Below are 17,227 nucleotides of genomic sequence, written 5' to 3'. Positions count from 1 at the left end.
TATCAGTGTGTATGGAACACCAACTTAAATGTTTATTTACTACTTCTAAGAGGCCTCCACACTGCAGGTGCTCTCTACCTTCACACTGTATTCTGACGCAAACACAAATACACTTCTTGAGCTTCGAATCATTCTTTGCAAGTATCTGGCAGATTTTCACACATGAATGTAAGACACGCAGTGGAACAATGTTCCATTATGAATTCATGCACCAGCTACAGAATTACACAGTATCTGCCACTGCATGACCTAATGCTCCTAAAAGGAATCAAAACTATCTTTTAACCACTACAAATTTTAAATAATCAAAGAGAACAACTGCCCCAAATTACTGCTTGGTGTTTTTAATATACTTACCCAAGAAAGGAATGTGAGTGGTTCCAAAAAAATAGGTCCTCGAACAAGCCAGAGGTCCCTTCGGAGATACACACTGCACTACCTAGTTGTTGGTATTAATGAGATACAAAAAGATGTTAGTAAAAAAAAAAAAAATGGTGCAATAATTAACGATAAGCTAAGTTCCCCTTAAGTCTTCTAACCACTGACGTACTACAGGAAGTTCACAACACAGACTTAACTGGATTTTTAAAAAAGCAACTTACGTTTTCAAAGGTATATTTCACTTTTGACTTGACCTGAATGGTTGAAAGGCTTTGGAAAGGAGATGAGCTCTGACTTCCATAAGCATTAAGCATGTGTTTTCGATTTCCTATGTCAACTGCTCTTTTCATGAAGAGGAAAGTGTGTCGGGTTCCCATAACTATGCTTGCACTTGGTCTTATTTACTATTTTCATGACACCCTATTAAAACTGTACCACCTGTACCTGTAAATAAACCACCTTTTTAAGAACAATGTCAGAATCTGAGGACAACAGATGGAGCTAGTACTGCATGAGAAAAAAATTGTACCTGCATTATGAAAGATACTAAATGGTCTTAATGGGAATGTTAAGAAGGGGAGGAAAAAACAAAATTGGAAGTGTTTTTACAGAAATAGGATTAGATAGAGCAGCAAATGGAGGATGAGATTTCACCGAAACACTAATACGATCCTTTCTCAGGCTTCTGATTAATGCAATGTGTCCAGAATACCCACATACATCCACCCCTAAGGCAGCTATGCACGAAATGTTGTCATGACAAGATCATAAAAATCATTCCCTCAATCATACGTTCACTCCATGATGACCTGTACTCAACCACATCCATCTCCTCAACAGCACAGACTTCGGACTCGCACAACTGACGGACACTCCCAGAGCCCGTGGCAATGGGCTAGCAGGGAGAACTACACAATGCAATCTGCACGCTACCTCTCCTCCTTCGCTGCGAGTTACCTTCTTGATGCACCCAGCCCAGCCGGCCAGAGGATCTGAATTCCCTGGGGTCGCTTCCCCAGTTACGTCCCCTGCGCGGTGGTGCAACAAGCCATCGACCTCATCATATGTTTTAAAACTAAGCTTTTACTTGAAAATGGAAACAAGTTAATCTTACAACTTGATCTTAACATTCTTTGAACACCAGAAAGATTTGCAGTTTCATGATCTCTTCAGTTGCTGAAGCATACACTGAAATTTGGATACACGTAAGTATCCTTTGGCTATTCACAGTCATTATCAAACAAAACTGTCTTTCCATTTCTTTAAGAAATGGCTAAACAATTCTAATTAAAATAAAATCTGTGTGTCAGTTAAGTACATCATATGCTACCATCAGAGAGACTTTCACTTTATGGTGAGGACAAACATCCTCACAAAAAATATTTCCCTCTCCCCCACCCCACACATTTACAGCAACACAAGTGTTAAAAAAGTTCTTTTTAAAGGGGAAAAATATTTTAACTCGTTCAGCACTCCCTGATTAAACATCCAGTGTAGTTTCACTTGGACAGACAGCGAAATAGGAAATTTGTTCCTTAAACGGACTGATTGTTAAGGTAACATATGTTTTCATATGTTAAGAATTTGGTAGTTAACTCATGGAAGGTACAAAAAAAAATATATACAAAGAAATAGAAAATATACACTGTTTCAAAATATCAGATAACTACTTAAAAGCCTTACCATATGCTTAGCAGTGCTTCCACCAAGGCCAGTGTTTCGAACAAGATGTCCTTCTGATGGAAAATTAAAGTTACCGGAGTTCAAGTTCTCCTTAGTTGAGTGGCTACCAAACAGAACGAAGGGCTGCCGGCTAGGGCTGACAAGAAAAGAGGGTATCACCACCAAGATACTTGAAGAAAACTTACAACCAACAAATGAAATCAAAGCTTTCAAGTCTGACCATTGAATTTCTCACTAAAGGAGTAGGACAGAAAAAAAATATTTACTACAGCTGCAGAAAGCTTCCCATTGAAAAGACCAAGTTCCAAAGAAAACAACCTACTTGATTTAACAAGACTGTAATTTCTTTCATACACAAGAACACATCTCAAGGCCGTTTCTCAAATGCTATTAGAAACGTTTGGGGTTTTCTTCTATTTTAAAGTCAATTAGCTTGAAAAGCTGACTAATTTAAAATTTACAAAACCCTGAAATTACTATATTGATAATAAACAAAATTATTTTAATTTTAGTTCTGGCTTTGGGCCCAAGATTCAACTGGAGAGGTCAAGGTTTTTCTTTCCTTTATTTAAAAGCAAACAACATAGGATGCTGGAAACAATAAAGGACACTGAACTCCACTGTTTAATTCCAAATAAAGAAGAATCGGCAGAGACAAGCAAGTAGCTAAGCAACCTTTATTTAGCACAAAACAGCAGAATGCTTGGTTTTGCAACATAGGACAAACAACCTTCCCCTCTCAATTAAAATTCTATGCTGAAATAAAATAAAGCTGACCTGTACTGCCCAGCTTATATTGGCTAAGATTTGCATTTTTAACTGCCAAGCATTCATCTTGTGCATGTTGTGACTCACAAAAGTATACTGACCTTCTCAACCTTCATATTTTAATTGGTTTTGCATATCATATAAATAAGACCAAAATTTTCAAACATAGCTGTACTGTCTAATAAGTTCATGAGGTTGTTTAGATATCTGATGATGAAGAAATTGATCATACAGGAATGCACAACGTGGATTGTTTCAATCATATTGACACTGTATATGTAATAACTACAGCATTAAATCCCACGAAAATTCAGTTTATCCCACCCAGAAGTGCCTTTGCATGTGTTGTGTTTTTTTTTTAAATATGCAAAGGTGAGATGTGATATACTGAGATGGTCTCAAAAGGAATTATAAGCATTATGGCATCAGAGATACGGAAATAATGTATCAAGGTACTACTGACACCACAATTTCACAAGGAATAATGAGTAATACCTGTTATCTGTTATATGGCTTGAGATCATTCCGTGACTGAAATAACTCCTGAAAGGCTGTGAGGAAAAAAAAAATTCTCATTAACAAGTAAATTAATAGAAAGTTTGATATATTCTCACTATCATTAAGAACAAACCTCAATTATCCTTCTCGGAGACAACTCCTGAACCCTCAAAAACTACTTCCAACCTCCATAAACAAACCCAAACACCATTAAGTCTTGTATACGCTTAAAAAGCAACAGACACTACCAAAAAGCACTGCGCTATTTTTTTTATCCATGCTGTATGTTACTATTAGTTATGTTTGAGATTCAACATGTGCAACTTCAACTTGTCAGGAAGTGCACATACCAGAGCTTCCACCAAAATGAAAGTCAATCCACCTACGAAGAGGGATCTGTTGTGCAGATCTAAATCAACTAAGTTCAATTATCAGTGAATAAACACTCAACTGAGTTACACCAGGCAGTCCTAAACCATCATACCATGCATAGGTAAGATGGGTGGTAAACTTTAAAAAAAAAAAAAAAAAAGAAAAAAAAACCACCACAAGTTTTCTATTCCTCAAACATGAAAGGTGAGATGGGGTGGGGAGGAAAAAAAAAAAATTAAAGAAACCACCAACCAAAACCAAAACCCAATATTGAATACTTATTGCTTCTGCATGGATGACACTAGCATTTCAAAAGATTATTGAAGCAGGCATACCTCCCCCGCCTGAGATTCTGATAATTCCAGAATGAAGGGAATTTCAGTATCAAAATTAGCAAAGAAGTTGGTCCACTGGTGTTCAAAAATCATTAAGTCCTAGAAGAAAAACATTTAACATCACTTAGTAAGGCTAGTGTTATATCAGAGAAAGGAAGTCACAGATTGTACTGAACGAACCCAAATTACTTTAGAACAACATAGATTACATTTCACTACACAATATAGAACACAGCCTGCCCAATGAAACAGTAAGTAAAAGAAAATAAACATCTTCTAAAAGATAGGGACTTTCTGCTGGTTTTTAGGGTGTCTTTTTTGGGTGTGTGGTTTTTTAGTTTGTTTGGGGTTTTGGTTTTTTTGGAGAGAGAAGAGGCAGGAGAAGGAAAAGGACCAGAGTCCTGCACTATCTGCTTTTAACCCAAGGAAGTAGACTGTTTTGAGACCACTCATAACTCAGACCTCATGTTTCCCATAAAACTTTCAAAACATATTTAATTTTCCATTTTTAAACCTGCATATGGTTCTGCAGTAACTTGTATCTGACATTAAGTAAGCTTATGGATAGAAAATGAGGAACGGGTTAGGGAATTTGGGAAGCTCATGATATGCAAGTGGCAGAGTAACTTCTTTACCTGCATTTGTTAAAAAAATTGGTAAGTGGAAAAGGAAACATCAATAACGCCTCACTAAAGCAGAAAAAAAAAAAGGAAGATGACTACAGGTAAGTGTTGCATTCAAATTAATTTAAAAAAATCAGAAAAGTCAAAAGAAAAAACCATGCCATGCTGATAAAGCAGGAAACTTACAGAATTAGGCAATTTTAAAATGCTCTCGAGATTACTTTAAGTTATTTTTCACATACTAACTTGGAAGATGAGAGACATCCTAGTATTAGAAAGTGTAGCTTTTCAGATATTTATAACAGGCAAAACCAGAACTATGATTTTAGCAGTGGCATAAGTTTATCCAGTATTTTACTTCAGCCACTTCACGAATGCAGCAATGAATGAAATTTAAAGAGTGAATGTTGATGAAATCTTACAAGCCTTCAAAATACTAATAAAGCATATATTGGAGGTTTAAAATGAAGGTTTACATTTAGAGGGAGAAACTAGCATTGGAGAATTTTTCAGTCTCAAATAATCTTTTCATAGAAGCTAAGAACTAAAAAGTGCTTTTGTCAGGTTTTTTTGTGGAACATGCTAATATTGTTCAACTCCGAACTTTTTGAAATCAAAGCTATGTTAACAACAACAAAAAAATACCAGCTTCAAATGCTCTTTAGGATCACCTAATTTCATCCTCACTGAGAAAACTAATCATTTTTAAAATCACCGATTTCTATGAAACCAGAGTTCTGTGAAAACCCCTTTCATTATTTTTTGTCAGAAAATTTGAAGTCAATTTAACAACAATCTGCAGGCTTAAAATTCCAAAATAAGATAAATAAGTCTGTTTCAGGGTAGACTTACCAGGTATAAGAGAAGTCCCAGACATTTATCTCACTTCCACAGGGAGGAGGAAGTGAAGTATCAGAGAGGGACTATTTAGACTGACAGACTTGTAAACTGTACATGTTAATTTTCATTACAGCAGTTGATTAATAACCAAATTGGTGTGAACTACCAAAACTTTATCAATAAAGGATACTTACTGCTGAAATTGCTACATATTAAAAACCTACTTTGCTGCCAAGCTAGACACTGATAAAAAATTAACAACAAAATATTATGTACTAATACTCATACGCTGCTTTCTTCTCAAGTACTGAGCTCAGACCATTGCATTAAAATGAGGAAACACTTTACACTGAACGTTTGTATTTCACAAAGCATCGGGGCAGCCACTGTGTGTCACTGTTATCCACTCAAAGTAGTTACAAAGCGATCGTGAAAGTGTTTTTTCCTGGAAGAACGGCTGTATGTTGAAGTGGATTTTTCTCCCTCCTTGCTACAAAAGGAGAATTAACACACACAAACATACCAACTTTCTGTACTTTGTACATAGTCCTATGACCTGAAGAATAGTTACACCATTGAGAAAAACTTTTAGGAGAATTTCAGGCAAATTAAGAAATTCAAGGAATTCAACAAGCTATTTTAGTGTTTTGCTGACTTTGTGGTAGATTTGAGGACAGGAAAGAGACCCTGTGAACAACACTATGCAGAGCCCGTAGGTTAAGTCCCTAAGCACTATTAAAAACAACCAAACAAAATCACAACAATTTTGGTCTGTGGCTACGCTAACAGACTCGTAGTTGATTTAGAATATTTCACCTGCATTACCTCAAAGAGCAAGTCCTCCAAGGAAACAGGATCCATTTTGCTGTATGTCTTCCACAAATCAACACTGACATCCATTAACTGAAAAAGATTTTAAACACACTTTTGTGAAAAACAACACGAAGAATGCCACGGATTCAAGTTTAAGCCACACAAACAGACTTGGAGCATACTGCCCCGTCTAACAGTCCTCCTTAACTCTGAATTCGGGAGTATTTTTATACTACTGGTTACAAAAGAATTGACCAGATTAAGTGTTCTGGATGCTTCAGAGACTCATCTCCTCAAGCAAAGGTTCAAAGTACATGCAAAGTTTTGGTTGCATCTTTCAAACAAATCCTTTCACAAAGTTTTTCACAATTGAGTTAATAGCAAAGAATAGTATCAGCTGGTGCAACCAAAAGGGAAAGATCAGTTTTCTGAGACAAGACAGACAAGAAGCAGATTCCTAGGTTACTCATCCTATGCACCAACCAATTCTTGCTGTAAGCATAATGTAAATTTAGGCAAAGCTAGTTTAACTTAGCAATTAGCAATACCTTCTTCCAAGTACTATGATGATGCATATGAAATACTATTCAAAAACATATTCTTAAGGGACGCTTGTATCTGAATAATTTCTGCACTGACAGGGTTCCCCACCACCCACCTAGATACAAATGCAACACTGACTGGAATTTTATTAAACCACTTCCTTAGAGTTATTGGAGTTACTCATATTATTAGATATAGTAATAATTATTTCCCAGACATCACTTCTATTCACCAATTGGTACAGTAAATTCTCTGGATTATAGCATCTTGAGCAACTATGACTTCTGTAGTAAGAGTAACAGAGCAACTACCCTTAAAACACTGAAAAAGTATTAGAAAGTTATGATCACTTGATTAGCTTCAAATCTAACAGCATAGAACGCACAGTAGTGGGAAAGTCACTTTGAGAAGCTAAAAATGCACCGAGAACACCCTCTTTTAATAACAGCAGAAGTATTAATTTATAGAGAACTTAGAGTGATCCCAAATGTACTTCCCTCCCCATCTGTGACATATAGCAGCTGCCTAACAGATAACTATGCATAAACAGTTACATAAAAAGTTAAGAATGACACTTCCCACTTGAAATCCCCTTATGATTTGAAGGAGGAAGAAAGCAGGAACTCAAGCTGAAACTGTCTGAACCGCCAGAACTAATGTGTACTCTTAAAATCAGATGCTGAGAATTTGCATTGCTCCTTTTTAAGTTTGTAACAGTGCAGTAAAGACAGTATAAACTCCCACAATGAAATAGGAAAGGTTCTGTCTTTACAAAGTCATTGCCACAGCGTGTCTACACATTTTCTCAAAGCCTCTACGGATTCATGAAATAAATTGGCAAGGGTAAAGACCCAAACAACTCCTCAATTCACAGTCAAGTTTTCATTGACGTCAGGAAGGACTCTTGATACTTAGGCAGACCTCCACAAGGATGCTCATTATTTGCACTTCATATTTAACAATTTTGACAGGGTCACACAAGATGATGATTACAGTACCAGTGATGAAAAAAAAAACCCACCATGAATAAAGGTATCAGTGGAAAGAGTACAGTACTCCGAGAAAGGCACATTTGAACTCACACAATAGATTTTTGAGCAAGCATGTACAGTACTGTATGTGATGCGACTTTAACAATGGTACTATTAATTCCTTGGGTTTTTTCCCAGTTGTTAGCAGTCAGACAAAGAACATTCTGGCTGCAAAAATGGAGGAGTGATAAGAAAAATAGAACATCTGCATTTCTGTGGCAGAGATCCAAGAAAATTAAATAAAAGAAGCTTCAAACAAGTACATAAATACAGAGCTGTCCTCTGAAGATGCTGTTAGAGTCTACTTAATAAATAGGCAAATCAAATGACACAAGTTGCTCAGCATGGAACAGCAAATCATTATTACAACTAGGAGCATCATCCAAAATCTTGACTGTTGCCCTATTCAGCAGGCTATGATGACACAATATATAACGTTGGTGAAAGAAGTAGATGCATCTCGGTGTCAAAACCCTGTGACTCAAGAAATACAGTCACTTCTAATTTTCTCAGTTAATTTCAAGGCATTTGTCACTAATCAGTTTCTCTTGCATTGCTCTTGGAAATCTATACCCACCTAGCAGAGTTACAAAAAGTGTTTTCTGTTACTGCTAGAAGAAGATCTAGAAGACAAGGAAAAAAGTTCTAAATCACAACAGGGAGGCTGGGGGGTGACCAAACAATCATGGTTTATCCAGGACAGAGTGCTGTGTAGCTCATAACAGTCTCTCAGCAAGACTATGGTGTCTCCATCCTTGCACATTCAAAATTCAGCTTCATAAGATCCTTAAAAACATCTTCCAACTTAGAAGCTCACTCGAGCGGTGAGTCAGGGCTACATGATCTCAAAAGGTACTTTCCAACTGAAATAATTCCATGATTCAATGTCTGCTTCAGAATGGAAATGAAAGAAAATTAAAAAAGTAACTACTTACTTCATATTTCATTGTAAAGAAACCATCACCCCCAATTCCTTCCAGTGCAAAAGCCTGCACTATTGGCCACTTTTCAACAATGAACATATCAAATATCTGTAGATGACCTGCAAAAGAAGTTTCACAGAAACATTCTCTCACAAATACTGACAGTCTTTCTGTGAGATCTTAGAGTTGTTCTCAGATTCTAATAAGGGATCTCAATTATCCTGTCTTCGTACAAATTAAAATCTGCAACTGAAAAATGTTTTTTGTGAAGATGGTAGCTTTTAGAAACTCCATTCTCTGCACCCCAAATTTTGCCCATTTTTCCCAGCTATCAATCTAGCAAAGGGTATTATGTCTCCTTGCAAATTTCATTCTAAGACCATTAGCAAAACCGTGTCATTAAAATTGAAGACAATAAACAGGGAACTTTGCTTAAAGCCAAATATTTGAAAAAAATGGGAGTAAGTAAAATACTGTCAACATGATCTCCATGTTAAATCAGAATTTAAAGTTGGGGAAGAGGAAAACTATCCAGCCTGGTACTAATCGGTAAAGCTGTAAGCTATCTGAAGTGAAGTGTGATTACCATCCGTAAACTACACACCTTCTTTAAATACTTCCTAACAAAGAACTGCCATCCTTCCCCCATGCCCTGGCCCATTAATGATTTTTCAGGCAGGCAGAGCATATCATCCTTTCCTCAAGAGAAGCAATGAAGAATTAGGAATTTCAAAAAAAAAAAAAAAAAAAGAAACTGCAAAAAAAAAAAACCCACACCAAAACAAAACAGAATTAGCTTGGTTTGAACTTACACGGTTCGAAAATAGAAAGCAATTTTCTTTTTTTGTTGTTTGCCTCTCCCCTACTGTACTATGGATCAAAACCCCCATATGCTCGTGCTGCACAGCAAAGTACACGCACTGCGTTGCTTCTGCGTTATTCACCATTGGGGATGTTGCAAAGTACACTTCACTGAACAATGTACGATTACACTATTCAGGCTGCAAGGCTGGCGACAGATCATAACAGGAAGTCATGCAGTCCAGTTTTTTCAGTGCTAAAAAAGGAAACTTGCATAACGAAATGTTTATTCTTTCCTTACATAAAGAAGTATTTATCTGGAGCTGCCATCTGAACAGAGAACTTCTGTAGCAGCAGAACACACTTCTCTGAATGCAAATTATTTCTTTGCCTCACGCTGTGAGCATTCACCCTTCAGATGAAGACTAAGGGCTTATATTTTTCAGAAAGAAACCTAACTCTTAAGTAAAAAGAGGCTAAAAGGAAACTATTGACATATTAATCCTTACTTCTTACTAAAGGCAAGGCAATCTTCATTCCCTGAACTGCATGACTTGCATGCTGCAAAACACTTACACTAAGCATAAAACAAGCTAACCTACCTTGGCAGCTGTATGGAATACCAATGCGACTGCAATCTCGAACCATGTCTACAAAGCTGGAAATTTTGAATTCCTCTGCAGCTTCTTCATCTTCATACTGAAAGAAGTCATTAAAAATAAAATTTGATTAGGCATGCCTAATTTGATTGTTAGTTTTGTACTAAAGAGAACATGTATTGTACTGCTTTAATACCATGGCAAATGTCATTTCACATAATCCACTAAAAAATTACCTACAGGTTCCAGAAGTTAAAGAACCTCTTTAGCCTCTGTATTTTAGAAACTCCCACATGGCAGGGACGCATTCAAGGCAATGGAAATTGTTCTTTAAAAATCAAACCTCAGAGCCAGGTTTTAATAAGGTTATACAAAGGCATAAATATATGCTTTATTTTCAGCTTTCAGTGAAGTCTTTCAGCATCATCTACTGGATTCTGGACAATTTTTAAAGAATAAAAGATACTTTGAGAATACCAAGTAATGTGCCACAAAAACTTGCCACTGAGAAAAAAAGAAATTACCAGTTCAACACCACTAAACCGGAAAAGCAGACTGAATAGCTATGCTTCAAGTCACAGAACAAGCAATAAGAACCGACTGCTGCCTGAGGGAGAGGTGTATGTAGGAAAAGGAAGAGGAAAAAAGAGGAGACACCACCGTGAAACCCTTTCTTGCTGTTGCACAACAGTAGCAGACTGAAGTCACCTGAAGACTTCAGCAGACTGAAGGAGTGAAGAACAAACATCATACTTATGGCTCAGGGAAGCATAAAAGCTAGACTAAAGAGACAAATCACAAAAATAATTTTTATAATAGAACAAAAACCTAAAAATGCTCTATGATTTTCATATGAAAAGGTACAGTTTAACAGCAAGCCTGAAACCAACAGGTGTAGCCCCACTGGGCACTTCAAGAGTCACTTGCATTTTGGAGCAAGAGCAGAAGGTGGTGGTGTCTTGTCTATTTTAATTTGTTTTTATGTACACTGCTCTGAACGTAATACTAAGGTAAATGACATAATTATGAACTTTTTTTTTTTTTAAATAGCTTTTGTGAGCTTTAGGGTACACCCAAAAAATTTATTTTAAGAACAAGTCCTTTTAAGACAAGCCTGAAATTAAGATGCAGCCCAAGTTCCTCCATGATGTATTCTTTCTTCAATCCGAGGAAGCCAGATCAAAGTTTCAGTTCAAAGCCAAGCACCAAACAACTGCCAGTTTCTCAAGACTTAAAAGCCATTTGAATAAGAACTTGGGTTTTGGCAGGGTACTAAAGGCTTGCTCACTATCTCCTATTGCAGGTATAAATGCAGCCTGTTCCATAAACGGTACAGTCATTACACCCAGAAAGCTTACACAGTATGCATCAAATTTCTGTACTTTATCTTATTTGGCCATTTTCAAAACAGGCATTCGTTAATAATATGCTTTTTCTTCTGATAACTAGGACATTCACTTAAATTCCTACGGTCCAGTTAAAGGCAAGTAGGAAGGAAGAAACAAAGGAGAGGCTATAGGCTTTGTCAGACTCATCACAAGCTGCACAGAGTCAGCTACAGCATTGCTTGCTTTATTTCTAAAACTCTTGAGCTTTTTTGGTTTTCATTTTTATAAAAGCAAAAGTTATTTCTATCACTGGAAAAAAAAAAAAAAAAGTTTAAAAGCAATCCTCCTGTAAACAGGATGCACTTAAAGCCTGGCACAGCAACGTTTTTTGATTTCTCTTTCAGAAGTAATCTAGGAAACTGGCAATTCTTATACATTAGAAAGTTCATTGCTCAGCTCATTCACATGAAACAGCAATGAAGTAAACTTTGTATTTTCAGCTTCAGAAATCAAAATTTTCCATTCATTTCCACGAATAGCAAGGCATATGGTTTACCTTTCTAGTTACACCATTATTTCAAGCCAGTACTGTGTGATTAAGGTTACTACTTACCATGATAAATCATATAAAAGGCCATAAGCAGACGGAGCATAAAATTCAATAGCTGAGATAACAGTTGTGCTAGCACAACTGTTAAGAACTACTCCCTTCTTGATTCCAAAAATGCATGTGTTTACCACTGTCAGGTCTGCTTTGAGATTTGCCCTTTCAGTAGGGATTTTGGCAACAGAAAAACCTTATGAAGCCAGTCTTTAGATTTTGCTACAGCATGCTTTAACCTGTAGCTCAACTGTTTACATCTTAACAAGAAATAATTATCCCCCTCTACACAGTGCTCATGGGACTGAGCATCCAGTTTTGGGAACCACATGCAAGAAAGACGTTGACAAACTGGAGCAAGTTCAGTGGAGGGCCACCACGACAACCAGTGGTTTGGAGCACTTGTCCAACAAGGAGAGACCCAGGCTTGCTCACACTGGACCTCATAGCTGCCTTTCAACACCCACAAAAACATTATTGAGATGGTGAAGCCAGGCTCTTCACAGCAGTCTGCAGTTGCAGGATGCATGACAAAGGGCATGATTTAAAACAAGAGACGTTCAGATTGCATAAGAAGAACCACTTTTTCACTATTAGGACAGTCAAGTAATGGAGCAGATAGCCAAGAGAACTTCTGCAGTTGTCATTCTTGGATGCTTTCAACATCCAACTGCAAAAAAAACTCCAGTAACCTGGTCTGATTGCATCACTAACCCTGCCTTAAGCAGGAAGTTGGACAAGATAATCTCCAGAGGTCTCTTCTAACCTGAATTATTTCATAATTCTCGGATCTAAACTAACAAACAGCCACATAAAAACACAATTAATCAATCTACCATAAACCCCATCACTTTCAAGATGGAAACTCAAGGGAACAAAAGATTTCTCTCCCTGACCTCCCCATTCATTCTTCCACCAGCTTCATCCATTGACATTGCAGGCTCCTAACCCACTTCCCTCCAGATTTCAATATAATTCTAATTTAGAAAAGGAACTACACAGAATTGAACAGGAGATGAAGCTTCCCATAATGTCATTTAGGAAGAAGCATTTCCAGTCTCAAATGGAATAAAGGAGTTCTTATTCTACATCTAGACAAACAGCATTTTCGTTTCATACCCCTCTAACAGTACTTTACTATGATAAACATAGCTTTTTTAAGAATACCTTAACTTTTAAATGCAAGGTGAAACTCACGTCACACACAGGATCCAATGAAAGTGAGGTTAATAGCTCTTGAAAGGAAGAGTTGAAAGTTAAAATGAAAATACATAATAAAGTTACCTGATTTTAAATGGCTTACTAAGCCGATCTTTTCTACTATTCTGAAACTATTGAAAAACAATGTATTAAAACACTGCTTTAGTAGCAAATAAAACTATCATTGGAAATCTCAGTATTGTCTGTGGTGCTTGATTCAGACTCTGCATTTTTCACAACCCACGTTTTTCCTCATTAAAAGATCATTGACTCATGTCAAAACAATAGTAATTAGTAGGAGAGGGGAGCAATTTGTCTTTATGCTCCAACAAATACAAAGTATTAAAAACATATTCTTCTTGCACACATTAGAAAAATGATTAATACCCATATATACATGCAGGTCACCCCCCTGCTGAGTATGAAAAAGAAAAAAGACTTCTGGAAGGAATGTTAAAAAAACAGTCCCACTTTGAATATCAGTTCATTAGCAAGTTCATCAGCAATTATTATCTGCATTCATTTTCCACTTACCTCATTTTCAGTTAGACAGTGAAAATGCAAGTTCCTCCAGTATGCCACATATGGTAAAAGATGATTATAATTCACAGGGTTACAGTACAGATGGACACTGTCAGCTTTTATTAATATGATTATATCTGCAACAAGCAGAACAAAAGTAATTCCAGCATCAAGACTCCATACACAGAAGAATTATATGGGCACAGTAAAACCTCACAGAAAGTGAACAGAAAACACTTGGAAGAGTGTTTTCTATAATGTACCTCATTAAAAGAAAATTCTTTAACTATTTGAATACGCAACCATTGCCCACTTCTTTAAAAAAAAAAAGAATAAACATTTGGCAGTCATATACGGTTCCAAGTACAATAGTACTTCTTACTGTTCTGAACAATTGTGGGGTTATTCTGAAGTCTTGCACAGAACTTGCATCAGCCAGTCCTTTGAAAAGCCAAGAGTGTCAGTGATGAGTCCTTACAGAGCCCTTACAAAACCGTAAACTATAGTTGCTCTTGCCTGATTATTAGCAGGCAGAAGGTTGCTCCAACTAAAAGTTCGAAGTTTCATGCAAATAAGGGAATAGCAGGCAGAAGGTTGCTCCAACTAAAACCAAGCACAACAGCCTATAGGGTAGATATTCTAAGTTTCATGCAAATAAGGGAAAAATAATCTGTGATCATGGTGATTGGCCACCCTTCAAATATTACAAAAGTGAATTAATATGTTTAAGTAAATATGAATTCAATTATTTTTAGAATTCCAGAGGTGTGATCACACGATAATTGATAACACATGTACGTACATACATACCATGACTCAACTAGGACTTCTCACAATGGGCTATACGAGTCTAGGTTTAGAACACCTGGGGGGACTGTATGAAGGGGGGATGTGTTTGAAAACAAGAGCTCTTCAGCAACGTTTTTAAGAGCAGTTTTTCATGTGTACACACACAATTAGAGATTTACTGACTTTTTTAAGGTATGCCACTTTTGCTGCTTACCCACCCTCCACTAACACTGAAGAATCGGTAAAAATGCCGAGTATCTTACTCACCATCAAGAACTTCTTCAGGAAACCCAGTTCTTTCAAAATCGTTGTTATTCTGGTTGTACAAGCCAAAAAGCAGATAGTTTGCCAGTTCCCTGCAACCTTCATTGTATCGACTATCTATTCCTGCAAAAGCAAAGCCATATGTGTAGTGTTACGTGTCCTAACATTGTACACCTGAAAATGTTGTTTCCTTCCCTAATAAGGAAACGTCAAACTGGAGTATTAACTCAACTCCCTCACATAGTCGGTGGGCACTTGTGCTCATTGAACATACTAGGAAGACAGGGTAGGGAAAAAAGAGTTTTTGCAAGTTCATTGCCACATGCTGACATTCCACTCTTGACCTAAATCCACAGGCATTCCTCGAAAAAAACTAAGTAAGTCTAGTTTTCTGCAGCGCTCTGCATCAACGAAAGTTCAATTTTATCTAGTAATTCAAACTTAAACATCTGTCTGTATGCAGCATGCATTCTAATTAATATGTTCTTGATTGAAGCTTCCTAACAAACTAATCCTGTGACCTAAATCTCCTGCTTTAGAATACATGATTAAACATTATCTTATCAGTATTATAGTGCAATCCCTGAGTCACCAGAAAGCCAGTGTGGACTTCTAAAAAATCATGAAAGGTATTCTGACAAAACATATGGTATGCAAACAGTTTCCAAGGAAAACCTTTTCTGGTCCTTGGGAAAATAAACTTAAAACAATTGAAGATCCGGAGCACGAAGAGATATAAGATTAATACACGAAAAAAAGGAAACAGGCCACAGGTTTAGGAAGCATTATTTTCAACTCACAGTCATAATTCCTAATTCTACCGTAGTAAATCAAGTTTTCTCCAAAAGTAAAACTATGCATGAAACAACATCCTTGACATCCACACTTGACAGAGGTCACTGGTCTCAGCCACTGCAAAATTTCTCATAGACACTAACATCAAGTTTTCCTACCAAGCTATATTAGGATACAGCTGGACAGTTGCCAACAAATGAAGATCTGTTACCACTGTCCAAATGAGAGATCGGTACACTGATAATGTAGTAACATAGCCTGGATGCCTGCGTTTCAGGACTCGCATCAGAAACCAAACTACTCGATCGTCACCTGAATGTACCAGAAATTGGAACAAACCCTAGGTTGTCCTAATTATGTCCCTTTTTTACGCTACAATTCAGCTTTAAAGTGCTAACCAGATGCCATGTCTGCATCCAGCCACTGAATCCCACATCTTAATAAACTCCCTTGTTTGTGCAGCAACTGGCCCTTGGATAATCATTCACGTATATTCCAAGGTATCAGATATTTGGTTTAAGCGTACAGAAGAGAAACAATCACTTCAAATTGTGCTGAAGCTATGAACCTCTGTAATACTGCTCCCCACTCACGGCTTCATGGTTAACAGCACCAACAGCACACTATAGCGTTGCATTCCTTGAACTGCTTTGGGAAAGGGGAAAGCTGCATCAGCTTTCTCACTCCTCCAAAATCTTTCCAGCCATAATCTTTGAATCCTCATTCCTCTGCTATCTAGCACTGATCTCCCATTCGTTTATATACATCCTTGGAACATGCTCTTTTTAAAACAAGTCACAATTCTGTATGTCAGTCAACCTGTGACTCAGGTCATGGCATCAGTAAGACTCAGCTAAAGAATGCTCAGACCCAGTCACTCATTTTTCCCCTCTGCTGCAATGCTGTGTCTTTGCCATGCCAGCAATTTTCTGTATAAACAGACTGCCCTGGATCTGTGACCTCAAGAGAGAGGGGGCACAAAAGAGGGAGAAGACACTCTATTTTATTTACATTTCCAGCCCCATGAAAGCAAATGTACGAATGTAATCTAGAATTCAATGGAATTGAGCACACTAATACTGGTGCCAAAGTCCCTGTCCCTAAGTGGGATTTTAGTTACAACTAGGTGTGGAGACTGCCTTCTTCCAGGCAGCAACTGTCTCATTGCTCTAGGGAACTCTGTTTCAATGTAATCAATCTCTCTGAAATCAGCTATAGCCTTAGAAAGCTATCACACACCATGTCTTGAAGATGTTTTACTGATTGCTTGCCTAACTGAAGCAACTTTTGAAGGCAACCAGATGAGCAATAAGCTAGCATAAAACAGGAGTTAGGATAGTCCCTTTCAGCCGCAGCAAGCTGCTAGATCAGTTGTTCTGCAAGCAACATTACTTGTGTTTCACAAGCAAACATCGTCTACCATATCAAGTGTTAATCTAACAAGGCATCCTCAACTACAGGCCTAACACCGTGGATGAAAGCGGCCATGACATTTACACTTCTTACTGTCAGGCTCAT

General features: G+C 37.3%; 1 protein-coding gene across 1 annotated transcript in view; it reads right to left on the bottom strand.

Annotated features, from left to right (window-relative positions):
- LOC104284239 (chromosome unknown open reading frame, human C20orf194) overlaps positions 1-17,227 on the bottom strand; it is a 136,527-nt gene that overhangs the window by 42,007 nt on the left and 77,293 nt on the right. The window contains exons 3-11 of the mRNA XM_009882543.1: positions 14,918-15,037; positions 13,874-13,998; positions 10,214-10,310; positions 8,823-8,929; positions 6,326-6,403; positions 4,038-4,136; positions 3,328-3,383; positions 2,065-2,200; positions 358-439 (exon numbers count right to left, since the gene is read on the bottom strand). Coding sequence (XP_009880845.1) covers positions 358-439; positions 2,065-2,200; positions 3,328-3,383; positions 4,038-4,136; positions 6,326-6,403; positions 8,823-8,929; positions 10,214-10,310; positions 13,874-13,998; positions 14,918-15,037 — 900 coding nt within the window. The remainder of the gene's footprint in view (positions 1-357; positions 440-2,064; positions 2,201-3,327; positions 3,384-4,037; positions 4,137-6,325; positions 6,404-8,822; positions 8,930-10,213; positions 10,311-13,873; positions 13,999-14,917; positions 15,038-17,227) is intronic.

The sequence above is a fragment of the Charadrius vociferus genome, unplaced genomic scaffold (genome assembly GCF_000708025.1).
Source record: "Charadrius vociferus isolate BGI_N301 unplaced genomic scaffold, ASM70802v2 scaffold213, whole genome shotgun sequence".
Lineage (NCBI taxonomy): Eukaryota > Metazoa > Chordata > Aves > Charadriiformes > Charadriidae > Charadrius > Charadrius vociferus.
The sequence above is the reverse complement of the archived record's forward strand: the minus strand, read 5'-3'. Positions and strand labels throughout refer to the sequence as shown.